Raw genomic sequence first — 27,494 nt, 5'->3', positions numbered from 1 at the left:
TCTTCCTTCATAAAAACTTACACAACTTTTGTTTTTGTACAAAGAGTATCTTGAGTTTGGGTTACCTATGGTCTTCCAAAGGTGGGTGCAGAGTTGTAAGTGTAATTTGAAAGTTAAAAACCATCTTTATCACACCTATAAGTTCATATGAAGTCAAAAGTTTATTTTTCACTTATTTAAAATATCACCTCTAAATAATTACATTATACACCTTAGGTGATTCACTAGCACAAATGTTATTTAAAAAATTCTTATTATTCGTTACAAAACCTCTCATAAGGCTTTTAAACTTGGATTACACTGCCATGCCTATGGTGACTTGGAAAGTAAACAAAAAGGTAGTTCTCTCTATGACCTAAGTTCAGCTAGTGACAAAAAAATACCTTGAAGGTAAGACTTATTTTATAATACTACTTTAAACTTTTTTTTACTATAAAAATTAGCATTTAAAAGCAACAATGTTTTGACCGCTCAACAGTCATTTTCAAGTTGAAGGATAACATATTTATCATACACTTAAATAGCCAATTGTAACAATGCTAATGCGATACTAAAACACTCAAAAAATTTAAATAGAACTTACTTTAACCTTAACCCATTAAATAGCAGTGGCCAATTAGAAACAAAAATTCCATAAGGAGCCAGTGAGAATTCAGAGTAAAAACAAATAAATTACCTGGTGCACAGAAAAATGCACAAGTAACCAATGATCACAACTGTTTGATTGACGGAGAGACTAGTACAGCAAAGTGATGCAAAACTGACCCAATCTGTGATTACTTTCCTCGTTCAATCAAAAATTGCTCTAATACTAATGACTTAAGTAAAATGGATGAGGCAAGAAGTCAGTGTTCAAAACACATTTAAACCTAGCTGAGCCTTGGGAAAATTTGTCTTTTTACAGCTCCCAGGGAGCCCATACATTACCATGCAACTCTGGTAATGATGCTGGATCTGGTTTTGGGTAACGCACTGGTACAGCTGTGGCATTGTATTCCTTAAGCCTGCGTATCAAATTATTCACCATCTCTGGATATACCTTTGACAGTTCATTTCTTTCTTCTGGATCCTCTCTTATATTGAAAAGAAAGGTACTGTTTATATTATCAAAATAATTTGGTGCATACTCAATGGGATAAGAACTCTCTGGTGGTGGAAGCCAACTTCCATTCCCTGGACATCCTGTTAAAAGCTTCCAATCACCAACTCGTATGGCAGCTTGTCGACAGTGTTTATATGGCTCAAAGTGAGAGTCCCAGTAAGCATCAATGGGGTCGATATTGTGCAAGATTTCCTTCCTTGGTGAAGGTTCTCCATTACTCAATGTTTCCCACACATTGTAACCGTCTAGAGGTAGATCCTCAACAGAACCTCCTGATAGATGGACAATTGTTGGAAACCAGTCAGTGACATGGATCAGTTCTGAATTTATCTGTCCAGGTTTTGCTAACAGTTTGCTGTGCACAAGACCTATACCCCTCATCCCGCCCTCCCATAGCGACCCTTTCCATCCTCGCAGAGGATAGTTGTTACCAGCTGCATATATCTGTCCACCATTGTCTGTACTGAAGAAAAGGACGGTGTCATCCCACAGGCCATGTTTCTGTAGGGCCACTGTTATGTTGCCAATCCCTTCATCCATACAGGTAACCATGCCTGCATAGGTGCGGCGAGCAGGGTTTTTTATATCTTTGTATATCTCTGTGTACTGTTCAGGTACCTGTAAGGGTGAGTGAACAGCTTGATATGCGACGAAAAGGAACAAAGGTGTTTCTGGATCGTGAGAAGAAATTATATCAACTGCTTCATTTGTGAACAAGAATGTTGAATAGTTCCCAGCGACATCAGCAGCAACTTCTTCATTTCTCCGCATGTCGTACCCGTTCAGACCACCGTATCCTTTTGATGGATATCCAAGGCCATTCTTATGAGTATAGTAATCTTCTCCACCTGTCAAGTAACCGAAAAAAGAATCGAAACCTCTCTGAGTTGGAATGAACTCTCTCTTGTAGAATCCAATATGCCATTTTCCGATCATGTGTGTACTGTAGCCACTCTCTTTCAGCTTACTCGCGATCGTAGTGTCATTTTTAGGCAATGCATTCGCCTGAGAAGGCCAGATTATTCCGTGTTGTAGGCCAGTGTGAATTTGATACCTGCCGGAAAAGAGCTGACTTCGAGTTGGCGTACAAATTGGTTGCACGTAATAGTTCTCCAAGCGCACTCCATTGGCTGCCAAACTGTCGAGAAAGGGAGTTTTTATGCGTGGATTGTGGTAACCGATATCATTAAAGCCATAATCATCGGCCAGAATGAACACTATGTGCGGTGGTTTTCCAGAAGCAATTTGCAAGCCAAACAGGAAAACTAATATCACGAGACCCTCCTCCATTTTGGATGGTTACATGAAGTATGTTGTGTAACAATCTTCAATTATCTTTTTCCTGGTGCATGTCGGTAGACACTATAAACATGGCGACCGCGGAGGGATTCAGGACACATCGTACAACTCGAAGCGATTCTCAAAAGAGCGGGCAAACCACGCTTTCCAGAGGATGGGGTAAGCAAGCGGCTCAGAGACTCGACACGAAGGACCAGTTCAAGAACGACCCCCTTCTTAAAACTTTGGAAGGAAAAATTGCCGTCAATTTTGGTGATTATAAACCATGGCAACGCACTACTCAGTCAAGATTTCAGAACGAAGGACAGACCAGGAGAAAAAGTGCCAGTCGTCCTTTTTCAGGGCAGACTGTGGTATCTCTTGGAAGTGCTCCTGGATTTTCTCGAGAAAAAAACAATAAAAATAGGACCACGGCCATTTAGTGCAGCTACGAGTACGGCTTGTTCCACGGTTTGCAATCACCCATGGACGAAAAAACCCCCAGTTGTTGACGATGCTGAGGAGAAGAAGAAGGAAAATGTGTTGTCTATATTAAAGGTATTTCCTGATAGGTGCAATGACCTGGTTATAAAATGTACTAAGCTTGAACATTACTCTAGGGCTAAGAGTGACAGTTTCAGTGCATGTAAAGTTGATGCTTAGCTGTAAGAAAGTCAAACAACAACAACAACAAAAACAACAGCAAAAACCACAACAAAAACAACAATAACAACAAAGTTAAGAACATTTGATCATTAACATCAACATATTTCCATAAAGACTAGGTGAAGGTAGGACAGGAAACAAGTTTACACTTGTTTTGCTCTAGTAGTTATTATTATAGCATAATTTACTATTAATTCAACAACATCAATAAAATAAAAAGAAATTTCATCCTCTTTGTATATTTCCACACAGGGTGAAAAAGAGTGGGGTAGAACACAGGAGTCTTAGTTTTTTTCTTTTTTGAGATTTTTCGCTAGTTACAGTATCTCCCTTTGTTTGCCCTTATTTCTCTTTCACTCTGTTTTCCATCATGTTTATATCCTCAAATTTATTGACTCAACTCAAATAATTCCAGAGCAAACAGATTGCAAGAAAGACAAATAAATATATAAAAATAAAGACTTCATGTATAATAATATTTATTTCTCAATGGTGTGTGGTTTAGTAAAGGTAATCTAGATCTAAAGTGTGATTCTTATGTTGTGCTTTGAGAGACACACAGTCTTTCTTTATTCACAAATATTAGATTTAATGGTACTTGCAAACTTTCAAACAAACTTTACAGATTACAGTAGGCAGGTTAAAGACATACCTCTGGCTAATATCTCAGGGAAAGGTTACTAAAGAGTGCACTATTCTTTCTCCAGATTCAAATTAAAACAAGACAGAAATCAATAGCTGAGTATGAAAACAGAAAGAAAGACCTGTATCTTTTGAGGATTTTGATATTTTGTTTTGGTAAAACCTTATTTGTTAGTATCATCTGTCTCTCTGAGTATCTTGTGTGCCCTTATTTTGAAGGGGTATTTATATCTTCATATGCAAGTAACAAGCAGTGGTGGAGTCTTGTCACTGGAGCGAACTAATCCTTTACGCCCTGACATGCATATTCTCCATATTTTTCTCTTTTTTTCTGAGGTGCTGACATAGAAATTTTGTTTGCATATAAAAGTAATGAGCGTATTTAGTTGGTAATCATTTCCTTTCTTTTTGTGACTGTAATTTGGGACTCAGAGGTCAATCTTGTAAGGAGAAATTAAATGCTAGTCACTCCCAGGGATCAAAGGGTTGAATATTACTGCAGGTATATGAACATCAGGGGTATGACGGGGAAACATGGTGGCCTTTCTGTTGATCTGCTCAACTCCAGATTGAAAGGTACTGGTCTAAGTCCCAGCTGAAGTAACTATCTTGTGCTCTTGTGTAAGACCCCCTTTCGTGTATTGTATGAACATGTGAGTGACCTCCTTAACTGTTTTACCAGACTTATTGAAAATATGAAGATCACTGATGAGATTGAATCATCGGAGAACAGGATTGTGAGTTAAACTGCAACTGTATCTTCTTACATTCTTGTTTTGCTACTTTTGTCATTACTCCTGATAGTATAGACAATCATTTTTGCCTATCAAAAGGTTTAATCTCAACCAGAGCTTTTAATGTATAACCTACTGTTATTTAATTTTTTTAGCATGGAGATGTGAAGTCTTTACTTAGGAAATATGAAAGATTCAGGGTAAGTTACATTTACCTGAAATTTGATTTGAAATGTTTCAGTCAGGCTTTGGCTAGGAAGATTGTATGTAAAAGCCAGTTGATAGTAATCTTTACCATGTAACATGTTGTATTTAATGCTAGTATAACTATTGGCTTAACATTTGAACTTCCATGAGTGACCAAGGTCACCAGGACTAAATGTCTCTCTATCAAGCAGACAAGTAATGAGAATAAAGAAAAATACCAATTATAGGATTATTACAGTAGTTGAACCAATACCCAATTCTCCAAACCAACATTACAAGAATTGTATGGTGGACAGTAAGGAGAATTACTCATGATCAAGATCTTGGAGATGAAAAAATGAAGGAGTATCTGGAAAGCATGATATATTAAATGTAAAATTTATCCAACAAAGTATTTTATAACATACCTAGTAAATTTGTTTAATCAAATTCAATTGTGTGAGTGTGCTTCATATTCCTAAAAAAAAATTTTCCATTAGGTTGAAAATGTTATAAAACAATTGGTTCATACACCAGCTGTATGTTCATTGAGATATGAAGCACTTGGGAAGTTTGGAGAGCACTCAAGAAGCTAGAGTTGCTCTCAGCTACGCCTTGAGCAACTCTTATGCATCTTTCGTGCTCTCCAAACTTCCTTTGTGCTTCATATCTCGATGAACGCATGCTGATGTATGAACCAATTCTTAATTTAATAGCAACACCAACATACTTAAAACCTAAAGAAAACTCTGTTTGCTTAGGTTGTTCTGTAGTTATGGAACAAGTCTTTTCCTTTTTTTCAGCATTTGATTTGTAATTGAATGATTAAGGTATCATTTCTTTGACAGGGTGCCATGTCAACATTAAATAAGAAATTTGATAAAAACCTTGTTATAACAAAGAAGAAACTGGAAGAAACAAAAGAATTAGTCAACAAAGAAGTAGCAGGTACATTAAGTAAAACTATTACTTTCTCTACCTCAATGGTCTATGAAACATTTCCATTGTGAGTATGAAACTGTTCTTGAGAATTATAAGCTATTGTTGTCAATTAGTGAAGTTTGTTCACCAGAAAGTTAGCCTGTAAAACTTTTCTTCCTGAACTTCATGATTTACCTTGAGGGTGAAGTCATTCTATGGACAACACTATTGTATTCATCTCCCTAAGTGAGTTCCATTGTTTATTTTCATTTATTTATCATTTACCTGATTAGAGTTACAGCACCAACTGAATATAATGGACAAAAAGTTGCTAAAAAAGAGGGAAGAAATGAACATACTATTAAACTATAAGGTAAGTTGAAAATATGAGGGAGTGAGGTACCACAACAGTAATAATAATAATAATAAAGACTTTATTTTACGAGGGTAACACATAATAGCATAGCTAATAAACTTGTGGCCCTCACTCAGAAATAATTACAATGTAAAAACTAGTATAATACAATATAAAAATAGAAACTAATATAATATAATATAATTACAAGATAAGTAAAGAAACTAAAAAGGAAACTATACACAAAAATGACTTAAAAATTGTTGAAAGACTGAATGGTATTTCAAACATGAAGGGTGTACCAGAGACCACAGGGTTTTGAATTGTGTGTATCTAAGCTGGGATTTGTGGACCAAGCTGTTAAAAATTTAGTTGGATGAAAGATGTTTTATTACAAGAAAATCCAGTGTAGAAAGCTTTCTAAATTTTCTAATCATGTTTACTTAGTGAACAAGGCAGACTAAACTTGTGAGAATAAAAGGTAAGGGGGGGAAGAGAATGAAAGAGATTCCTCCCAATGTGAAGTTGTTGTCTTGATTGTTAAGGGTTCAAATTCATGGACTTCTTCCTGACAGGAGTGCACAACACCAGGGGCTTTAACTACACTCTAGCTCACAATGTTTTTGGTATGTTGGTTTGCAGTCCTTGTCAGGGTCACCTTTACAAAAAAAAAAATTTGACAATCAAACTACACTATCGAATCCCCATATTGTTAAACTTAGTATTGTGAAATGTTATGAAAATTGAAATCTTGGTTATGCTTTTTATTTGTTGTTTTCTTTGTGTATCTTATGTTAGGATAAAGAGTATCCTGCAAAGGCACTCCAAATAGCCAAACTGAAAAGACAAAGGGAAATTTTAGACTCAACATTTAAGGTTAACATTGGTTCCTTACGAGACCTTCGACATCTTGTTATACTTTATTAGATGATATCAGAAGTAATAATTTTTATGAAATGTGTACCTGGAGAATGAGAGCCACTCATTGCAGTTAGGCCATTGAATTACTGGCTCATTTGACAAACATCTTCTAAACTGCTAGTAGGATTTGAAGGTAGACTTAATGGTTTTGTGCTATGATGGAGTGAGGTGTTAAATTTGAATCCTGGTTACTGAAAAGAATGATGTTTCTAGTTAGTAATACAATCATTCTCAAAAAGAGAGAAATTCTGATGTATTAAGTGCTGGTAAAAATTATTATTTTAAATAGATTTATGGACTACAGTGACATTCACTTTGAGTTTTAAATGTTTTTTTTTCTCATGACTTTTTTCTTGATTTCATTTTACTAGGAGGAACTAGAAGAATTACAAGTTGTGGTTGATGCAGAGAGAGATAAATTCAGTCAACAAAGAATAACTGTCCAACAAGAAATAACGACACAAGTAACAGAGGTACATTTATACAAGAAATTCACTGTTCAGCATTACTGGCTAAGTATCAAGGAGACTGGTGGTGAGGATTCTCTGGGGGGTGGTGGGGTAGGTTAAGAGTAGGTGACAACAGAAAAAACTGACGGTAGAAGTTTTGTAAAGAGTTGCCTCTTGTTGCATGGTGTTTGTAGGGTATCATAGTTTTATTTTATTGTTTTATTGTGCTTTTGTTTTTTTTTTCAATCATGATTTTTGTTTTTGTATATTTTTCAAGCCAATGGCAAATTAAGGCTTAAGGAGCAATTGATTGGTCATGAAAGACCTTGACAATATGTGTCTGCAAAGTGAAAATAGTTGATTGTAAGACTTTTGCATATGAAAAAAGCATATGAGCCCTGTAACAGTCTTTAATATGCTCTTTCATGTTAGGATGCAATAAATGCTATGGGAGATGAGATTAAAGAAATGGCTTTACAAAATATGATCATGAAAAAGGTAACTTACTTATGGCTGTTCTTGTTTGATTTTTACTGAATTGAATTAAAATGCTTCCACTTATGTTGATTTTGTGTTCTTTATCTTAAAGGAAGTTGAAATGCATAAAGATGAGCTAAAATCCCTGGAAATGAACAATGCAAAGTTGGAAGCTGAAATTAGGTAGGAAACCTATCCCACATGACCCTTAGCCTGTTCTGGTGATAATGTGTTGAAAGTGAGCTGGACATCTTGCAATTTTATTTTGCTGACGGAATTTCATGTATTTGCTATCCCAACAGAAAACTCTTAGATAGTGAAGCCTTAGACACACAAGCTGAGATATTCCCAGAAGTGTTTGGAAAACGGGAGAAGTTAGTAATTTCTGTGAAGTATCTTTTTCGAACCCTTTATTCTGTTCAGGAGCTTTTAATCATTTAAAATTGAAGGAAGCTTTATACCCAAATGGCTTGGTCTAAAAGACTTTTATATTAGGCATAATAACAGTGATTATGAAATTAATGATGATGATGATGATCATGATGACAATAACAAATATGAAGGTGCCGTCCAAAGTCTAAGTGGTTCTAACTGACTTCCTTTAATTGATATTTTTATTTTGTCTCTTTGACCATACCCATGGGCGCTGTTGTAAAGTAATGATTTATTTTCATTTTTTTCCAGGTGCACACCAGATATGGAGCTTCATCTTGATATACCAACCCATGACTGGCTTCCAATATGACATCTCTTAGAGATTACTTTCTCCACAGATGAATCAGAATCTGATTTTAATGTTTGTGTCTTCAGTATGACAAACATGTAAAAAAAGTTTAAATGATCAGTACAAAGTAACTTTTACTTTTTTGTTGTAAACATGTTCACAACTTGACCCCTCCACTTTTGTGGCTGCAAAACCCTTTGCTACTCATCAAACTTTCAGTGCAATGCTTTACATCAGATTTCTTTTAGTTTTCCTCTGGTATTTTGGCATGTTTCTTCTCACCATTTTACTGAATTACTCTCAAGAATAGAGATGTGTTATGTAATTAAAAGGAAACTTCAAGCAAAGCTGATGTTAAGATTTTGTGCTAATGAAAACTGTTGAATTATCTGCAAAAAATGGATGTGATCATTTTCTAAATTAACTGAACAAGAGGTGTCCATTGTGATACATTAATGTATTTTCCCCTCATATTTTAAGTTTTTTATGACTGCGTGTAAGAAATTTACTAAGTGTATCTAAACTGATATGAGAGTCTTGATTGTCAAATTTGATTTTGGAAACTCAAAATTTTATTTTAATGTGGAGTATAGGTAATGGAAAAAATGAAGGTAATGAAAACTTGAAGTAATTCTGAGCGAAACGGCGGTGGTGTTTGGAAAATGGTCGAATGCCCGTGCATCTCTGGAAAAACTGCGTGATAAAACGCACGGGGAAAGCAAGGGGCCTTAAACTGTCGCATACACCCCAAAAGAACCTAAAATGGTAATCCGTTGTTCGTTTGTTTTTATATGACGTACCTTTCTATCACTACCCACATCTCATTGCGTGCTACGGATGAACATTTAGCATTCCGCCATCTTGCTGGATTTCGATTCACGGATCTTTCTTATCATGGCGAGTTTATTGAGAATGGGTGCTTTACCTCGAATGTACGCTAGAGTTGCCTGTAGATCAATCCAGACGTCAGCAGCCCGTAAATTTTATCCAGTTCCAAAGATCAGACCAGAGTACGGGTCTGAACTGGCCGCGCTGCAAGCCAAGGAACAGGGTCCGTGGACCGAGCTCACAATACAGGAGAAAATCGATTGTGAGTTACTTTATTTAACCGCGTTTACTGATATACATTTTTTTATGTTCACTCAGAATAATTTGAGATCACTTTAAATATCAGCAGTCGAGTTCTTTTAACATTTTTAGTTCATAGTAAGCCTACTTTCGGTAGGAGTTAATTTGTACATGTACGTCGTATTGATTCACTTGCTACACTGAAGGTTGGAGATTAACGCGAGTGGGTTGAAAGCAAGTGCATATCTTCTCTGGCAATGAAGTGAAAGAGAAACAGTAGTGGCGACTGTATTTTGATATGAGTTAATTCCAAAGGGTTCAAGAATGTGATTTTGCCGTTGAATCTCGAGTCATAATTGTAGTCGTTTAACTGAGCGTTCTACATTGATATATATATATATATATATATATATATATATATATATATATATATATATATAATATATATATATATGGTAACGGTTTGACGGGACAACCACAATAGGAGTGAGGAAAGGTTGAAATGATATTCTTGGTCCAAACTGATATGAGTGATATGGGCTAGTTGTGGTGAAAGTACACAAAGTTTTAATATTGGTGTGATTAAAAGGAACTGAACTATTACACTTGCACTGATTACTCAAGACTGTAATTGTAGGCTATACGAGATCTTAAGCATTTAAGGTTTTTTTGTTTGTTAAATCAAAATTTTGCGCCTTAATGTCTTGGTTTTCTTTTATGCAACGTACTTGTGATTTGGAAGAGGGTAAAAAATTTTAATGTTTCATGAGCTGAAAGCTCTTGATTTTCAAGTATTATACTGCCATAACAACATCCCTCTGGAATCAGTCTTTCAGAAACTGTGGCTCATTGCATACACATGAATAGTTTTAATTTCATGTAATAACTATTTGATTTTTCTTAGTCTTTAACTTTTGCTTTGAAAGTTTGTGATATTAAGGAGGAAGGCAGTAACTGTTCACAAAGATTTATCCACTTGCTCTTTTGCATTTCTAGTGTACAAAGCTCAGTTTCCTAAAACTATAGCAGAGGAGAAGACAGAGGAGCCTTATGTAAAGAAGATGATTGGAATGCTCTCTATTTTGATGGCTGTTTCAGTTGGTCTTTTTGCATTTCTAAAAAAATATGGTAAGTGCACTCTTAGCAATTTATTGGGATACTGATTGTGTATTTTCATTTGTCATTGAGATGAATAGCATGTGGTCACAATTAATGATATTTGTCTTGGAAAACTGTTTTTTTTTTATCTGAAGTGTATTTCCAATCCTCAGTTTAAGAGAAAAGGTTAAAAAGTGTGAGAAAAAGTTGTGACAGTCATTTCATTTATATTAAACTCTTTGGTAAATGGTGGGCCTAGTTTTTATATTTTATGTTCCTGTAATTTTACCTTCCTGGCCTTTACAACTTGTTTAAAAAAAAAAGAATTTGTACTTAGCCAAGGCCAAGAAGTGTTATTTGTTTTAACATAAAAAGATAATAATTGTCTGCATCACAATGAGTAAGGTCTACATGTATACTCAGGGATGATGTTCACATCTTCATAAGAAGATACCAATTTGAAATACCTCATCTGAATGATCTACCCACATATCACTATAGTTCTCAGGCTTTTCCTTTTTATCAGTCTACAGTGGCACGAGTTTCGATGCAAACTTGCTGAAACTACCTAATTGTATAAAGTAATTTCGAAACATTCAAATTTGCAAATTGATTTGCCTGTTTGATCTCTCTTTTGATCCTAAGCAAAGGAAATCTTCATTCTAAATTGTGTTGGTGTTGTTACTTCCTGCTGTTTAGTGACAGATGCACTTCCACTATGTGTTAAAAATTTTTCTCACTATAATCCTGTAATTTGTGTTTTTCACTAGTTGGTCCAGAGAGGCCTCGTACCCTTACAGAGGAGTGGAGAGCAGATGCCAAAAAGATAGCAAGACAGCGTAGGGCAAACCCCATCACTGGTGTCAGTTCTAACCAGTCTTAATCAGAATTCAGTGGTTTTTACTCTTGAACTTTGTTGCTAGCCTGCTAATGAATGTGAAGTGTTCTCAGATTTTGGAATATGGTCTTTTTTGTGTGCTAATTACAGAGTAAATGTAAATTAAAAGACAGTAAAACACCTTTTTCTTTTAATTCTTTGTGTTTTAGTTCATTCAAAACTTCATACTTGAGCTAAGATCATTCTTGAAATCTTTATTTTGACTTGAAAATTAAGAGATACAGAAGCAAACCATGCTGAAATAACTACAAATGGACAGTACATGAACTTTTATTCTTTAATCAAATATTAACTGTTTTAATGAAAAGAAACTGAAGAAATTTGTCTATCTTTCTTGCCTTAGATGAAAAACAGTAGCAAAGTTAATTTCAGACTAGGAGAGTTTGAATATAAAATTGAGAGAATATATTAAGAACCCTTAGTTTTCCTGATAATTGCTTCCAATTGGTCCCACTGTTCCTTCGGAATCTAAAATGCAAGCACAACAAAAAATCAAAAGGTAAAGTTAATGTAAAATGTGATGTCAACAATTACACTGCCAATGATCGCTGACTTATGAACCACACTATTGACTTGGCAAGTGTTGACAACTACCAGCGCCATACAAACGACTCCACAACATTTACACAACATATGAACAGAACAGAATAACCTAACATACTGACAGATTGAAAATGACCAATCATGATCAACTTGCACAAAGTCTTGTAGCCAAAAACAGCATGCCTGAACTGACCGATCAGTTTACTCAGACTGAACTTAACCTTTTAACTCCCATGAGTGACCAAGACAGAATTTTGCCTGACAATATTGTTGCAATATCAACCAGATCAGTGATGAGAATAAAGGAAAATATAAATTTGGGGATAATTAGTTGATCTGACACTAAATTCTCTGAACTAATATTCTATAAATTGTAAGGTTGACAGTAAGGAGAAGTAAAAATTTGATCTGGGAGTTAAAGGGTTAAAACTCTCGCCTCAGGACTACTGTCCTGCAGGAGATCATACTACATATTCAAATGTAGTGATTAAGGTTATAAACATACCTTTCTGAAATCATTGAATTCACCAGCCATAGAGACATACTCTCCTCCATCAAATGTTACAACCTGCACAAAATGCAAATCATTGAGAGTGATCAGAGGTTTATCCTGAATAACAGTAGGTGAATCAGACCTTCATGTGTTATCCTCCAGGGCAAGTCCTCAAAAAGTTTGTGCAAATTGTCAAGTTTCTATATTTTGGTAACACTTTTGCTTAATAAATATTTGAAATATCACCATATTCATGTAAATTAAAGTACATCAAGGATGCACGCCATCATGATTGTCTATTACTAAAGAAAGCATTGGGTTGTGGAACAGAGTTGTCATTGGTGTTGTTAAGAGGATATAACTCAAAGAAAGCTTCCTATTTGTTTCCTTTTTAGGGGTGAGAATTTCTAATTTTCTACATGAAATTTTCCCTATTTTCTGTGGCATTTGTTAATTGACACCCTGTGTGTGTTAAGGCCAAGAATAAACAAACAACAGTGACAAAGATAAACTAGTTGAGGTATACTTCTCCTGTCATCCAACTGGAGTAGTCACTGACAAGATACATTGCTAGGTTTGCCAGTTCTGGGATTTCACCGAGTCTGCCAGTTGGAATGCGTTCTATAGCATGCTTTGTAAATTCTCCTGTGGGATCTAGACGGCTGAAGGCACCCTGAAATTACATAGATACACTTCAAAAACGTATCACTTTTTTTCCCAGTAGACAAATATTTATTATTATTAACATGAAAAATAATTATACATTAAGTCAGTGGTATAGCTCAACTAGATATGTCCCCTCTTAACCCACTAATGTACAAAGTTGTAAAATGAAAGAAATGGAGACAACTACTTGATTTTGGAAACTAAAGATTTGAAAAAATGTGATGGTAACACTGCCAATTGGAAAATTTAGTGTAAAAATTGTAAGGAAAGTTAACATCATGACTACAATACTTCAGGAGAGGGGAACAAAAACTTTATAACTAGAATAGGGTGGGGCTGATATTGGAGCAGGGGCAGAAGCTCTCCTCCCCAATTTTCTAGTTACTAATGGGAATCAGAGGTCTTGTACCTTGGTCTCAATGGGTCCTGGAGCAATAGCATTGAATCTCATTCCATATCTTCCCCATTCTGCTGCCAGGGATCTAACAAAGGTTAAAATTCATTTAAAACCCAAGTAAAAATGAACAAACTGCTTGAGGCACAGAAAAGCACAAGAGATCAAGTTGTCAAAGGTTTTAGCTTTGCTTGTGATAAGTTGAGATAAGGGCCTACACAATAAGGGCCCTTATTATTAGCACTTCTGAACAAGTATTTTTTTGCCTGCAGGAAACTATAGGACCTTGAGCAATGCAAGCAGGGAAGAGGTCCATCAGGGGTCCAGCAGTGCCAGACCCCTTGAAAACCTCTCTCTAACTCATCTCAAATCTTCCCACTGATGGAAAAACACTCATCCTTCAGTGCTTTTATTGAGGGTAAGCTTGCAAGCTATAGTTGAGAGAGTGTTTTGTAAAGCAATCATAAAGTGATTTGAAAATGAAACAATGCAATCCCTCAATGCTATTGACAATCAAATGAAAACTGCTCCACTATTTGGGGTAATTTACTTTGTCATATGTTCTTACCTGGTCATGGTCTCCACACCAGCCTTAGAGGCTGCTGATGGTACCACAAAACCTGAACCAGATTTGGCATAGATGGTTGTGATTGCCAAAAAATTTGCACCTGAAAATAGATGCATGCCCTATGAAATCACTCACAGATTGCTACTTATAGGTATAATTTGGAGATTTTAGCTTTTATTTATTTAAAAACTGATATAAAAAAATATTTTCAAAAGTAGGGCTCATGGGTATGTTCCTAAATGGCATGGGAAAAAAGAATGAGTAGGAAGGGAGAAGGGCAAGGAAGAAAAGGGGTAAAAGAACTATTACATTGTCTCCAAGATACTTTTCTTCTTAACATGGATTTAGTCCATTCTGACCCTGGTAAAGAAACAATGCAATTGTTAAAAAAAATACCTTTTTGGGCTTTAATCAAACGCTTTCCTAAGTCTAATGTTACATATGCTGTGCCATTTAGGACAATGTCAATGACTGTTCTCCAAGCATTTGGTGACAGCCTCTCTGTTGGAGACACAAAATTCCCTGCTGCATTGTTGATGATTATATCAGGGAGACCACACTTATTCTCACAGAAATCTATAGCAGCTGCCACTTGTGATGGATCACGCACATCCGCGGCTACTGGTAAAACCTAAGGATTGGAAGTTGTTTCATCAATGAACATTTCAGCATGGTGATCAGACCTAGTTCTGAACAGTTTGAGAGTGAATGTTAGCAATCCCAATATCAAGGAACCAATTCTCAGCCCTGCCTGCCATACATTTCATATAATTTGAGTGAAAAAAATTAAGTGTTCAATAAAACAATTTCCCATGGTTGATTCTTTCTTCTCATCACCTTTCTGCTTGAAAATGTACTAGTGTTTAAGGAGAAATTCATCTTTGATCCCTCCTCAGAGTGAAAGGGTTATTTGATAGATAATTTGCTGTTGGATGTGGAAATACTCTAAGGGGATTCTTCACAGAATATGAAAACTGACTGTGTTGAACATGGTTTGGCACATGGACTATACTCACTCAGGAGTGCTCAACAGTTGAGAGTCTCAAAATCTAAGTAATAACAACAGCTATTCAGAAAAAGGTAACATCACACAGAGCCAGGAAGAACTCAGACCAAAGCATGTAAAAATAAAGATTCATCAAGAGGATTGAACATATTTTTGAGACCAATTAAAGTGAGCAGTGATCAGAAAACCAATAATCTAAGTCTATTATCACCATGCAATGGTGAAAATGGTCATATTCTTTCCTTTAACTAGGACTTACTTTGTTTCCAGTTTCACTAGATATTTCCTCAGCTGTCTTTTCAAGAACTTCAAGCTTCCTATTTTTCATTTAATATAACACAATGTAATTAACTGATTATGTCCTCTGATCCATGTGAGAGTAGCCCTGGAAAGGAATGTTGTCTAGGAGAGTGATTGACATTTCAGTAACCTAAGTAGAAGTATTCATCAGAGTCCTCTCTTCGCTCTATGAATCACTTGCACTCACAATGTCAAAACTTCAGTCAACAACTGTCCTTTCCAGGTCTACTCTCACCTGAAGGATAACACCACAGGATGAACTGTCACTCTCTGGTTTCAATCAATTGCTAATCATACTATCATAATAATCATTATCAAATACTCAGTTCATCACAATAATGACCACAAAAAAATTTGTTTGCTACTGCAGAGAACTGAGCACAGTACCTAAAATTTCTGTAATAATCTGTCAGATGACAGTATATCAGGTCATTTTATAAAATCCTATTTTTCATTAATCCTGTAAAATGCACATCTTGACCTATTTCTAGTTCGCAAATCCAGAAAATAAGGAAATTACTCATGTATCAATAACTGCACTTACCTAGGTGGCAATTAATTTTTTATTTCAAAGTATTCAAAGTATTAACCTAAAAATTTTGTGAGTACCAGGCAATATTAAGAACTTAACTCAAGTCTCCAGAAGTCTTCAGCATTTACATATCACGTATAATAATAATTAAAAAAAGAATAGCGAACATTCATCTTAACATTAATTCAAATCAATTTTTCATTCATTATCATGAAATAATACATTTATTGATTCTTAAGGAATTTTCCTACAAAAATTCATCTAAAAGAAAAACTTGCATTAGCACCTGCTGGATATGATGACAGTCGCACCTCGTTCAGATAACATTTTCACCATTCCCTTCCCTAGACCTGTTCCTCCACCAGTAACGAATGCAATCTTGCCCTCAAAACATTTTTCAGGCAACATACAATCGCTTTGAACTGGAAAGTTGGCCCCTTTGGAGGGACGATTAACACTTGTATTGAAGTATCTGGTACTTTTTATTCTATTCATAAACAAAAGTCTATGTCTTAAGGGATCTATCCTAGATATAAAGTGCCACAATGAGCGAACCACTCTCTTCGAAGCCGCCATATTGAAATCGGCTAAAAACGCACCTACTATCCCATACTGGAATCTACTTAGAACTAATTTTCTCATCACCCCTCTCTACTACGTATTGAATCTTTTTTAAGAAGTAAACTGTAGTTTATATATCTTGCAGATAATTTTTTATTGTGTTGAATAAAATAATATTTTGTCCATGAGACGATTTCTTAAAATTTCTGGCATTAAATTTCAGAGGTTTTTTCTTTGAAGTCACGTTCAATCCGTATTACCCCTCTCCACTTGGACACTTGTTGAAAACTATCCCAGTCTCTCTTAAAAAGCTACTTTTACTCCGCATTCCTCAATTACACTCCCGGACAAGAAGGACACTGATTCAATTACATAATGGCTTGTATAAGTTCTTAATTCTTAGTGCTGCGACAACAACAATGATTGAAATGCTACCCTTATAACGCTTTTAATTTACGGACGATAAAATGGAAAACTGAACAGCAGCGAAAGTCATGGATCCCTTTCGTGTTAAGCTGTTGTCTATCTCAAATGGAATCACTGATCGAGAATTCGTTGAGTTGAAGTTTATGTGCAAGCAGCACATTCCTGTCGGAGTTTTGGAGAGACTTAAAAGGCCACTAGAGTTGTTTGATGAACTTGAAAACAGAAACTTGCTAAATGCGGAGAACAAGGAATTTCTGGCCGCCATCTTAGGTGGAATCAATCGCCTGGAACTGAGAGATGACCTATTGGGTAGGAGTTTTTAGATCGATACATTTATGTAGCTTCAATTCACCACAAAATTATTAAACTTATGAAATTGATGGATTCTCCTTTTAAGGAAGTATTGATATCAACCGCAGTTTGCTTTAATACGCCCCTTCCCCCAGTTCAATTCTCACACCGTCATGAATTACGCTTTTTCAGAATACTGTACATGATCTCCATGGAAATGTATCAACAATTTAAATGCATTCTGTAAGCTTCCTTAGAATATAGAGAACCTTTCCTTCTTCATACTTTGGGTGGTATGGCTCATGGTATTTCTCTGCCTGTGGTCCAAAAATTCGACCTGGATTTATTCATATCTTGAACTTTAATTAGCATATAGGAACATCTGAGATTTTACTGATTCAGTGGTAGCTTTTTTGATACAATATTGACAGAACACAATCATCTAGAGTTAAAATAGTGTTTGTGTAATGTATAATTGATTTTGATGTTGTTTGCAGATCAAGCCAGTGAAAGAAAAGTTTCATCTCCATTGAGTACATTTCAAGAATCTTTATGTGACCTATACAAGAATGTGATTGGATGGCTACAGCCTCTTGCATGGAATAAGTCATTTCATATTCACATCAAACACATCTATACCAATCTCCAGATGATCACAGAGACTCATCAAGGGAGAACCATTAAGAAGGAGCCCTTGAACTCGTATGTTGAGGTCTTTCAACAGCACTCACCTTTCACCAAGCAGAAACGTATCCTTATTGAAGGACAAGCTGGAGTGGGAAAGAGTACGTTTTTGTCACTGATAGTGTACGACTGGGCTTGTGGAAACCCCAATTTACAGCAATTCAAGCTTATCCTTTTTATGGAACTGAAACAGATGAAAGGAAATCTGAAGAGTGACCTTTTTGAGTTTCTCTTTCCAAGAGATTTTCCTTACTCTGCTGATTATCTCTTCCAGTATATCTCTGCCAACCAAGAAGATGTTCTTTTAATTTTAGATGGTTATGATGAAGTCAATCCTGTGCAACTGAAGGATATCGAAGATCTCATCATGGGCAAGATATTCAGAAATTGTACTGTCATTGTGACGTCACGGCCAGGTAAAGGTGCCCGTGTACACTGGTTCATGGATTCTCGTATTGAGATCACTGGTTTCACAAGTGAGAACATTCATGAATTTGTTCTCAAGTACTTTCAAGATGATGTACCAATGGCTGAGAGTTTGATATCACAACTTGAAATGCATCCTGTTGCTGAGAACATTGCCAGAATTCCTCTTACAGCAATGCTCATCTGTGCAATGTGGGAGGAGATGCCTCAAGCAGCTCTGCTTTCATCAATGACAACTCTTTTCACTGAACTCACTCTTTTACTTGTGAAGAGATATTATGCCAGACAATCTGGTCAGAACAGCATTGATCCTGGTGATATCTCCACCTTAGAAGATATTCCAGATGATCTATTCCAGAGCCTGTTATCACTGGGGGAGATTTCACTCAATGGATTGCTGAATGATCAGTTACTTTTTGATGTACACGAACTTGAGCGAAAGTGCACCTACAAAGGTGTTTTAGACATTGGTTTCCTATCAAAGGAGTTGGGAGCTTCAAGGCTTAAACCCGTTGAGAAGTGTCGGTTTTCGCACAGATCCTATCAAGAATTTCTTGCAGCCCTGTGGTTGAGCAACAAGATCAAGCAGGCTTTCACAGACAGATCTGTCTTTGATTTTGTCAGTGTTTACATCATGAACTGCCTGTCCTCAGGATTAAATTCTGTTCTCTTTCTTTTCACACCTGGGCTATTAGGAGATGCCTTTCCACCTGTACTGGAGCTTCTTTTGCAGGAAGGTGCTGCTGAGGTTGAAGAAGATGAAAGCCTTGCACAGTTGTTCTTTGAAGTTTGTATTCTCTCCTTATACGAATCAAACCAGGGACAATTGGCCTATAAACTGGGATCACAAATGCCCCCAGGTGTGGCAGCACTACATCATTTAAATGCAACCCCATACAAAGTTAGGGCTCTGGTTTTTTTTCTGTTGAATGTCCAAACAGTGAAGTCTCTACTGATAGAGCACAGTCAAGTAGGAAAGCAAGCTCTACAAGTACTTGCAAGGTTCCTACCTGAAATGGTCTCAGTCCAAGAGGTAAACCTGCAGTCAAACATGATCACTGATGGTAATTTGATTGCTTTTACAAAGTCACTCTCTCATGTGTCTCATCTGGAAAGGTTATCACTTGCAAACAACTGCATCACAGATCATGGTTTGGGGTTTCTAATCTCAGCTTTTAAAGATCTTCCAAATTTGGAACACTTGGATCTCCATGGCAACAAGCTCTCTGATGCAGGTTTTGGATTGGTAGCTCCAGCACTCTCACTCCTACCAAAGCTGAAAGAGCTGCGGCTTGGTTGTCCTGTGGTATCTGGGACAGAAGAAATGCCACAAGGTATAGGTGTACTGGTATTTCTATTTGTATCAAAGCATTGTGAGTTCTTTTAAGCTGTTTATACTGTTTTCACTCCCAAATCAAGTTTCCAATCTCAAGAACATTCAATACACTCAGGGCTTTTTGAAGCAAGAATAGTAGAGGCAATGGTAATGACAGCTTTGCCAGGTTAAGTTTGCCACCAGTTTGACAAAAGATGTGGTTTAAAGGAATGGCTATGGGAAGTTGAAAATTAAAAAAAAATCCTAAGCAGAATCACTCAGAATGGCATCCACTCAGAATGGATAAATTTCAGTCAAAATCCTTACACTTTAAAAATGTCCAAAATGGATATATTTTAACTTCAAATGTTTTCAGGTTATAATCAATTCAGATTGGTCTAGTGTGTACTTTCCTTTGTTTAAGGATAATGATAAGGTATCTAGAACAAAGAGAAATAACCAGTCAGCTAGTCTGAAACTATCTTAAAACATGAAGTGTAAATCAATCACAGTGGAGAATGGCACTCCATAGTTTGTTCCATAACTAGTTGACCTAATCACTTGAAGAACAAAAGCAGTTTGCAGCCCACATCACAAGTGATTACAATATAAGACGGACCATATTACTTCACTTCTATATGCTTTTTGTGTTAAATGTCTTCTTTCAGGTGAAGAAAGGAGTTCACCCAAAGTGTTGTCTGAGACAGTGTTTAATTCCCTGATGGAGGCTGTCCATTCTCATGCAACGTTACAAGAAGTCAGGTGAGTGCTTCTTTAAACTAGTTTTTTAAGGTTGAGTGGAGGGACAAGACTGGTGAGCCCATAGCAAACAAAAATGGGTTTCATAACAAATAGCTCATATTTTGATATAATTTTTAGCCTTCAATAAAATTTCATGACATCTTCCAAAAAAAAAATGTGAAGAGGAAAGATATACTTGTCGCCTGGAAGGGTAAAGTCTTGATGTAAGACCACGAAAACAAATTCTCTCATTTAAAGTGATTCATAAGGAAATGTAAAGCACATGCAAGTGAGAATTTTGAAAACAGCCATTGGAAGTAAAAGATAAAATCGTTTTCTGTTTTAGCAGGGTACCTTCTTCTAACCTTTCCTACCGGGAGTATTTTGGTGTCCTTGAGAGTTTTGTTCCATCATTGAATTTGATATCACAAACACAATTTAAAAAAGTATGAATAATAGAAACGTTGTTAGTCATGTGGTTATGTAACATTAATGATTTGTTTCTGTTCTTAGCTTGGACACAAAAGCCCTGCCATTGGGGCTGGATTATTTAAAGTTTGACAGGCTCAAGATTTCCTGAATTATTGTTGAAGAAATCTTCAACACATTAAATCTTCAACAAATACCTCCAAATATGCAAAATATTTGTCATAGCAGTGGTTCCATTGGGCATTCATATGAAACTAGGATAAGGAGTTTGCCCCTGGTTGAAATGAAACGAGGAACTGTTTTTTTTTTATAACTTGATTGAATTAAAAGATTATAGTTGGACAGAAACTTAATAATGTATAATAAATTCACTCTTCCTCTCTTACTAGTTATTCCCATTTTCTTTTTTTAACATCTGCACAAAGCTTTTTTTAATAGTGGCAAGTGGGAGTTAAAAATGAGGGGGGTAGGGGGGGGATTTTTTTTTTCACACTACTCCCTTCATGAAAAAATTGCACTTCACTCCAGCCTCTTGCTTGCCTCCCTTTGCCAATAAAATGCAAAAAAAAACCAAAAAAAAAAACGGCAACCTGTTCTGCAGGCTATTACTATTTTTAATTGTTTTCCTAAATGGAAAATTGATTGAATTTCATTACCATTGTAATTTATTAATTGTGTTGTAATATATAGATTTAGCCAAGCCTAAAAGCGGAGCTCGCATTTTTTTTTTCCCGCACGTCTCAAACGCCTTGCCCCAGCCAGGACTGGAACCCGGGTCGTGCGACTCGGAGCCCAGTGCACTGACCACTGGACTACTGGACAAAGCCGTGACGTTGGCGTGCCCGCAGTTCAGTTGACGACGCATGTTAAAAGTAGCACCTTGTACGGTCGTACGGTCGTACATCCAACTTTTTCGGCTTGATGGGTTACTACTATTTTGTATAATTGTGGGGCTAAGCTCTGCGAGCTCCGCTCTAAAGAATAATTTGACATGTACAATCATTTAATTGAAGTTGTACAACTGTAAATATTTAATGTCATAAGATTCATTTGGATCTCTAAAAATTTTTAAATTGATTTCTTGTTTTACTCTAGGAGTAGTTATTATTAGTAAAATTATTGTAAACCATGACTCTCATCTAGTATTCTGATTTATTCATTAAAATTATCAGCTCAAATACCTCCATTTGATTAGTTATGGACAACAATTACACCCTCTTCATAGTGAGGTTATTGTTTACTCACGTTCGGATGCGCAACTTGCTTTCCAGGGATATTCATCAAGCTCCCTTCATGTGATTCTTGTTCCATTTCAGCTGTAAGAATTTTTGCGCCAACTTAGGAATTTACCGAAACACATTCCATTTCTGATGGTCTGATTTCAGATTGATTATATTATCGCGCAGTTTGGAATAATTGCGACAGGTTATTAAAAGAAAAACATGAAAGAAAATTTCCACTGAGAAGTTACAGAGTAATAAGTGGGGTGCTGGTCATTACAATAACGATCCGAAATGCGAGTACGATTTACCTTATCACTTCATCAATGAATAGAGGCTTTTTTTCTGACAGTGATCTTCTCTCCTAGCCCGTTTCACCTTCCTTTCCACAGGAATACCAGGGGTGCTCTAAGTAAATAAGTCTTGAGTTACATTTGGTTTCGTTCTGTGATTAATCAGGAAATCCCGAGCCACAATAGTAAAACAATCAAGTCCTGACTTAAGAGAAATTTGCAATTGAGTGTAGGAAATAATCGGAAAATTATATTGGTTTTGGTTTACTTCGCCATGTGATTACGCCTCTCTCTCAACCAATCAAATGCAAAGCCAAACCGATCACGCCTTAAACACTCGCGTTTTCCCGCGCTTTAAGAAGTTTAGTCGGTTTTTCTTCTTGGCTCTTAATGTTTTTTTCCGTTCTTCGGATTGGTATTTGTGACAACTTTGGTTTTGGTTTTGCGGCACCTAATCGAAGAATGGTCTATTACTCGTCATCAAAAAGAGGTTGCACGTTTTTTCTCTGGATGTTCTTTGGCTCCTCGGGATTCATCTAATTTGATTATTTTGGTTTTTTTTTTCACTAGCGAGTGTTTCTCGAAATGTTTTCTTATCTCGATGCAGTCTTCCACCGTCTTCGAATAACAAGCAGATGGGGACTGGGAATTGACGCGTTTGAATGCAGGTGAAGCCCTTTCACCTGATGGAGTTGCCAGGAAACGCAGCGATTCAGGATGTTTCAGTCTTCTTATCAGTAGAAACATGAATAGACAGGGGTACAAAGAAAAATGGATTTAAAGAAGTTAAGGCAAAAAGATCACCTTGTACCCCTTAACTTCTTAGTTAGAATTTTGCTAAAACCATGCAGGCAATTTTGCAAAAAGCGTAATGAACATTTTTGCGACGGCAATTAATTAATTTGCCTTCGCAATACTTTAGAGTCGAAAATGAACCACTTAGCTGTTCGTCAAACGTGTAATTTACTTCACTAAAAGCAATTTTTTTGCCGTCTGCCTCTTTGTAGTACACCAATTTCGAACATTTAAAAAAAAAAGCACCAAAGATTTAAATCTGTCAATCATTTTTCTTTTGTCTTACCGAAAAAAGAAGGCCATTTTTTTAATGCGCGGTTAATCAAAAGACTGCTTACATATCTTGACAAGAAGGAACAGAACGTATTATCGTGTTCTGAAGAGCGTGTAGACTTAACTCAGAAGCAGATAAGACTTTAACAAATACATTTTTTCTGTGCTCAAATGCAGCTGCGAAATTTTCGAGCTAATTTGAATTTAGCTGACTAGCAAAAATGACGTGCGATAATTCATATTTGTTTAACTGGTGACAGTGTGTCACTCGGAGATCGCATACATGACAACAACATTGCATCTATGCACGCCATCCCCAAGGAACTGAGTCAAAAATAAATCAACTAACAAATTACATCCCTACCCCTGTGATTACAAAAATTTACCTAGTGTCAAATTCTAATTTGAAGATCGGTATGGTAAATTTTTCGTCTTACCTTATTCAATGAGAGATAGTCCAACTGCAAAGAAAAGTAAGCATGCTTATGTTCAGGTGAATAATAAAAACCGAATTTAAATATCCGTTTCATTCTATGACTAATGAAATATTTATAAAAACTGCAATTATGAATTTTCTGTACTGTCAGTTATAACCGTGATAATGGCTTATATGCCTCTCCAGTGGCTTCAAGACGACAACAACTCATGTTATCAACATTTAACCACATTATTTTTGGGCACAGAGGACTTTTTACCCTTTCTTTGAAAGATGATGGAAGCAAAACTTATTGTACTCGCGGTTGTCAATTCCTTACTCAGTGCATTTGGAAGTTTCATGAATTTAGTGGTTGCTTTTGTCATCGTTAACAATCGAAACCTGCAGAAAGGGCTAAATCTTCTGATCTTGAGCCTTTGTGTAGCAGACTTCATGAACTGTGCAATTTCGCAACCGATATATGTGTACGCTGTTCTAAACCTTGGTGAGACAAGCCTAACGTTTATGAAGACTTTTACGATGGTCGCTGTTATCACTCTACACGCTTCCACCATGAATCTACTGGCCATGACAATCCACCGAATGAGAGCGCTTTCCCGCCCTTTTTCGTATCTTTTTCTGTCGAGGCAGCAAGTTGTAATCGCAGTCACCCTGGTTTGGGTAATGTCGGTTCTAGTGGGTGTGTTTTTCGCAACTGATACTGGCAAACTTGTCGCGGCGTATTTTCATTTGGCAATGACATTAGCGTGGATTGCTGGCTATGTCGGCCTCTTTTGTTTGGTTAAAAGGCATAGGGCGAAGATAGTTGCATTGGAAGGTTCACCCACGACACAGTTGCAAACTGCTAGTCTCGAATATGAGAGCGAATCCGTAAAAACCTCGGCAATTTTAGTAGCTTCCTCGCTGATTTGTTTCTTCCCGGATATTGTGTTGGATTTCATGGGACGCGCAGACGAGAGTAGAATGGATTGGGGATTCACCATTTTGTTCCTGAGCTCATCTTTAAATCCTTGCTTAATCATTTGGCGCAGCCACCAGTTTCAGGCCGTACTTACCAAGATGGTGCGAGACATTCGGCAGTGGCAAGGTTTTCAACGGTAAACTGGAGTGCATCGTTTGTGAAGCTTCTATCAAATGGTCCTTGCAAATAAGTCGACGCTCTGTATTTAGTAACAACACTTAAGCCGAAAGCTTTGCTTGTAACTGTCGAAGGTATCTGTGATAACTCCCCCGGAAAAAAGAGACAGAAAGAAATGACAGAAATAATCTCTAAAGCGTCTGTTTGATCACGGTAGTTTTTTGTTTGTGGTGAGCTGTCTACCTGAGCAGTCGTCGTGTTAAATGTTCGATTTATAGAATACTGTTAAAATAGAAAATGGAAAACTTTATTTTAAATTGATCAGTACGCCTTTGTTACTCAGATGGTTAGAATAAAAATTAATTGAGTGATTTAGTTATTTTAGAATTGATGGAAAGAGGAAATAAACTTTATTTCACTAGAGCGAACTATTCTCAAAAATAATTTTCCCTAGACTGGAATTTCACAACGTTATTAATTTGTGCAAAATGCGAAAAGCACGTCGAGCCTCTTAAAATATCATATGTAAACATTTGTTTTTAAAAAAAATAGTTTCTAAAACACGTTGTTTAGTTTTTTCCCTGAACGAACCGATGGTATGTAATGGTTTCTCAAAAGAATCTGAAAATATATGACGATGAAAAAAGAAAAGGTCGCCCGTTTCCGTGTAAAGAAGATAAAAGTTTTAAGCATAAGGAAAATAACAAGAGAATATCAACTGTTTATAATCTCTTGGAAAATAACCACCATATGTTTGAAGGTTGATACGCGTCGCTCATGCAAGCTCTCAGTCGCACGCACATCATGAAAGGCATCCATTTGTCTGTCCTGATTCATGGAGCTTGCTCCTTTTTTTTTTTCTCGTGTTCCTCAATTTGAACGAGCTGCAGAGGACAGAGTGACCTCCGCGAAGATTTGGGAGAAAAAAAGAAGAAGGAGAAAGGCAAAGAAAAGCCTTGATGTTGAGATATCATCTGTGTCAATTCCAACTTACGCCCAGAATACTTCATTTTCGACTCAGAATTTTTTGAGCCTTAGAAACTGAGCTATCTTCGATTTCTTAGTTGTTATATTCTCCGAAAAAAAGGATAAAATATGAACATTAATGATAATCAATAATTCAAAAAGGCTCGTTAAACAATTTACTGTATGCTGCAGCTGCTGAATTTAAGACAGAGTGGCAGGTTTGTTTTTAAGTCCCTCCAATCATGTGATAGTTTGCAATATGTTTGCTCTGAACATTTTAAAAATCGTACTTTTATTTTTATTTTTATTCAAATGTTTAATGAAGTAGCAGCCTCCTGAAGATAAACATTTACGTTCTTTCGCCGCTTCTTAGTCGCCTAAATTAATTGAAAAAAAAAAAGATATAGTCAAAGATGTACGACCTACTGAACCGTTTATTCCCTAACATCAGTATCCATATTCTCCGTACTATTCACTATACATTTCCCAGGGTGCTAACAAAGAGAATTTGTTTAATAATCAACAACTGCTTTAGTTGGTGATCATTTCCTCCATTCTCATGACGTTAATGTTTGATTTAAGGGTGATATTGTGAGGAGAAATTAGATGCTGGTCACTCTTAGGCCGGTTAAAGGGTTGAAGACATAAAGAAATAAAAGGATTTCTTTGATTGGAGTTTGATGGTTACTGGGAGGGGGGGGGGAACTGAATTGCACCTTTTCAAGCAGTGACTTGGTACGTTGCTTAGAAACGCCTTGATGTTTGATATGCTTGTTTGAGGCTTATATAAAGTTAATGAGAAAAGACCGGTCAAGATGCAAGTTGTTTTAAAACATATTGCAACAATATTAATTAAAGATTAAAAATGATCGTTCTAAAAAGAAATTGATCGAAGATTTTGCTCTCTTCTATCAAAAACAGAAGAAAGAGTCAAATACCTTACATAACTTAGAGTTATTTATAATCAGTCAACGCCGCTAGATTATAATTTTATGTAATTTACGTATCAATATTCTTAAGCATTCTGATAACCGTTCCAAAGCTATAAGGCGCTAAACGATTGAATGTTCTAAAACGCAAATGAAAGTAAGAAAGACGGTCAATCAAGTCGTACTAGAGATCTCAGGGAGCCAATGAGGGCAGTGAACACATGATAATGGTCTTGTATTTGATTGGTGCAGAGCAGGTGATATATGGCCGTGCAAAACTCTTCAGATCAATCACAGCATTAGGAAGAGCAATGCAATCCTGAATCACCATCGACCCTCGGTTGCATTTACTTCAATTCGCTTACATAATAGTACTTGTATTGTCTCATGTTTCCAAATATGCAACTTCGAACTTTGTTAGGGGATGCTAAGCATTTTGGACCCTGGTTGCAATTCTATTTTGTACATCTCTTATTTAGAAATAAAATCTTCTCCGTTGAGCTTTAGCTCTTTTGTGAGTCGTGACGTCGCCCATAGAAACACTCCTTTCCAGACTTAGCGCGCCAAAAAGGGAAGGGACGCTAAATTAAGGACCAAGCCTTTCGAAAGA

At 36.4% G+C, this 27,494-nt stretch overlaps 5 protein-coding genes across 5 annotated transcripts; 3 read left to right on the top strand and 2 right to left on the bottom strand.

The window, feature by feature from the left end:
- Window positions 1-142: 142 nt before the first annotated feature.
- Window positions 143-2,496, bottom strand: LOC149048102 (arylsulfatase I-like). The gene has a single exon (XM_089200404.1). The coding sequence runs from the start codon at window positions 2,390-2,392 to the stop codon at window positions 899-901; it is 1,494 nt and encodes a 497-aa protein (XP_089056530.1). The 5' UTR covers window positions 2,393-2,496; the 3' UTR covers window positions 143-898.
- On the top strand, window positions 2,391-9,090 carry LOC113685315 (uncharacterized protein C20orf96). Its single transcript, XM_027202809.2, is given in 13 exon segments — window positions 2,391-2,790; window positions 2,792-2,938; window positions 3,754-3,812; window positions 4,371-4,425; window positions 4,578-4,622; window positions 5,457-5,556; window positions 5,823-5,902; window positions 6,683-6,760; window positions 7,177-7,278; window positions 7,687-7,752; window positions 7,844-7,914; window positions 8,034-8,105; window positions 8,416-9,090. Coding segments are annotated over 13 exon segments (1,314 nt in total). The 5' UTR covers window positions 2,391-2,412; the 3' UTR covers window positions 8,477-9,090.
- A 221-nt stretch (window positions 9,091-9,311) lies between these two features.
- On the top strand, window positions 9,312-11,653 carry LOC113685317 (cytochrome c oxidase subunit 4 isoform 2, mitochondrial). Its single transcript, XM_027202811.2, has 3 exons — window positions 9,312-9,545; window positions 10,520-10,651; window positions 11,392-11,653. The coding sequence occupies exons 1-3, from the start codon at window positions 9,350-9,352 to the stop codon at window positions 11,502-11,504; spliced, it is 441 nt and encodes a 146-aa protein (XP_027058612.2). The 5' UTR covers window positions 9,312-9,349; the 3' UTR covers window positions 11,505-11,653.
- A 120-nt stretch (window positions 11,654-11,773) lies between these two features.
- On the bottom strand, window positions 11,774-16,739 carry LOC113685316 (2,4-dienoyl-CoA reductase [(3E)-enoyl-CoA-producing], mitochondrial). The gene is made up of 8 exons (XM_027202810.2): window positions 16,308-16,739; window positions 15,449-15,506; window positions 14,580-14,814; window positions 14,184-14,283; window positions 13,631-13,703; window positions 13,082-13,228; window positions 12,568-12,630; window positions 11,774-11,987 (listed from the first exon to the last, which is right to left on the bottom strand). The coding sequence occupies exons 1-8, from the start codon at window positions 16,661-16,663 to the stop codon at window positions 11,928-11,930; spliced, it is 1,092 nt and encodes a 363-aa protein (XP_027058611.2). The 5' UTR covers window positions 16,664-16,739; the 3' UTR covers window positions 11,774-11,927.
- Window positions 16,740-16,862: 123 nt separating this feature from the next.
- Window positions 16,863-22,072, top strand: LOC113685390 (NACHT, LRR and PYD domains-containing protein 3). The gene is made up of 4 exons (XM_027202898.2): window positions 16,863-17,317; window positions 17,797-19,743; window positions 20,393-20,486; window positions 20,979-22,072. The coding sequence occupies exons 1-4, from the start codon at window positions 17,077-17,079 to the stop codon at window positions 21,043-21,045; spliced, it is 2,349 nt and encodes a 782-aa protein (XP_027058699.2). The 5' UTR covers window positions 16,863-17,076; the 3' UTR covers window positions 21,046-22,072.
- Window positions 22,073-27,494: the final 5,422 nt, after the last annotated feature.

This window comes from Pocillopora damicornis, chromosome 3, assembly GCF_964200805.1.
Source record: "Pocillopora damicornis chromosome 3, jaPocDami1.2, whole genome shotgun sequence".
NCBI lineage: Eukaryota > Metazoa > Cnidaria > Anthozoa > Scleractinia > Pocilloporidae > Pocillopora > Pocillopora damicornis.
The sequence above is the reverse complement of the archived record's forward strand: the minus strand, read 5'-3'. Positions and strand labels throughout refer to the sequence as shown.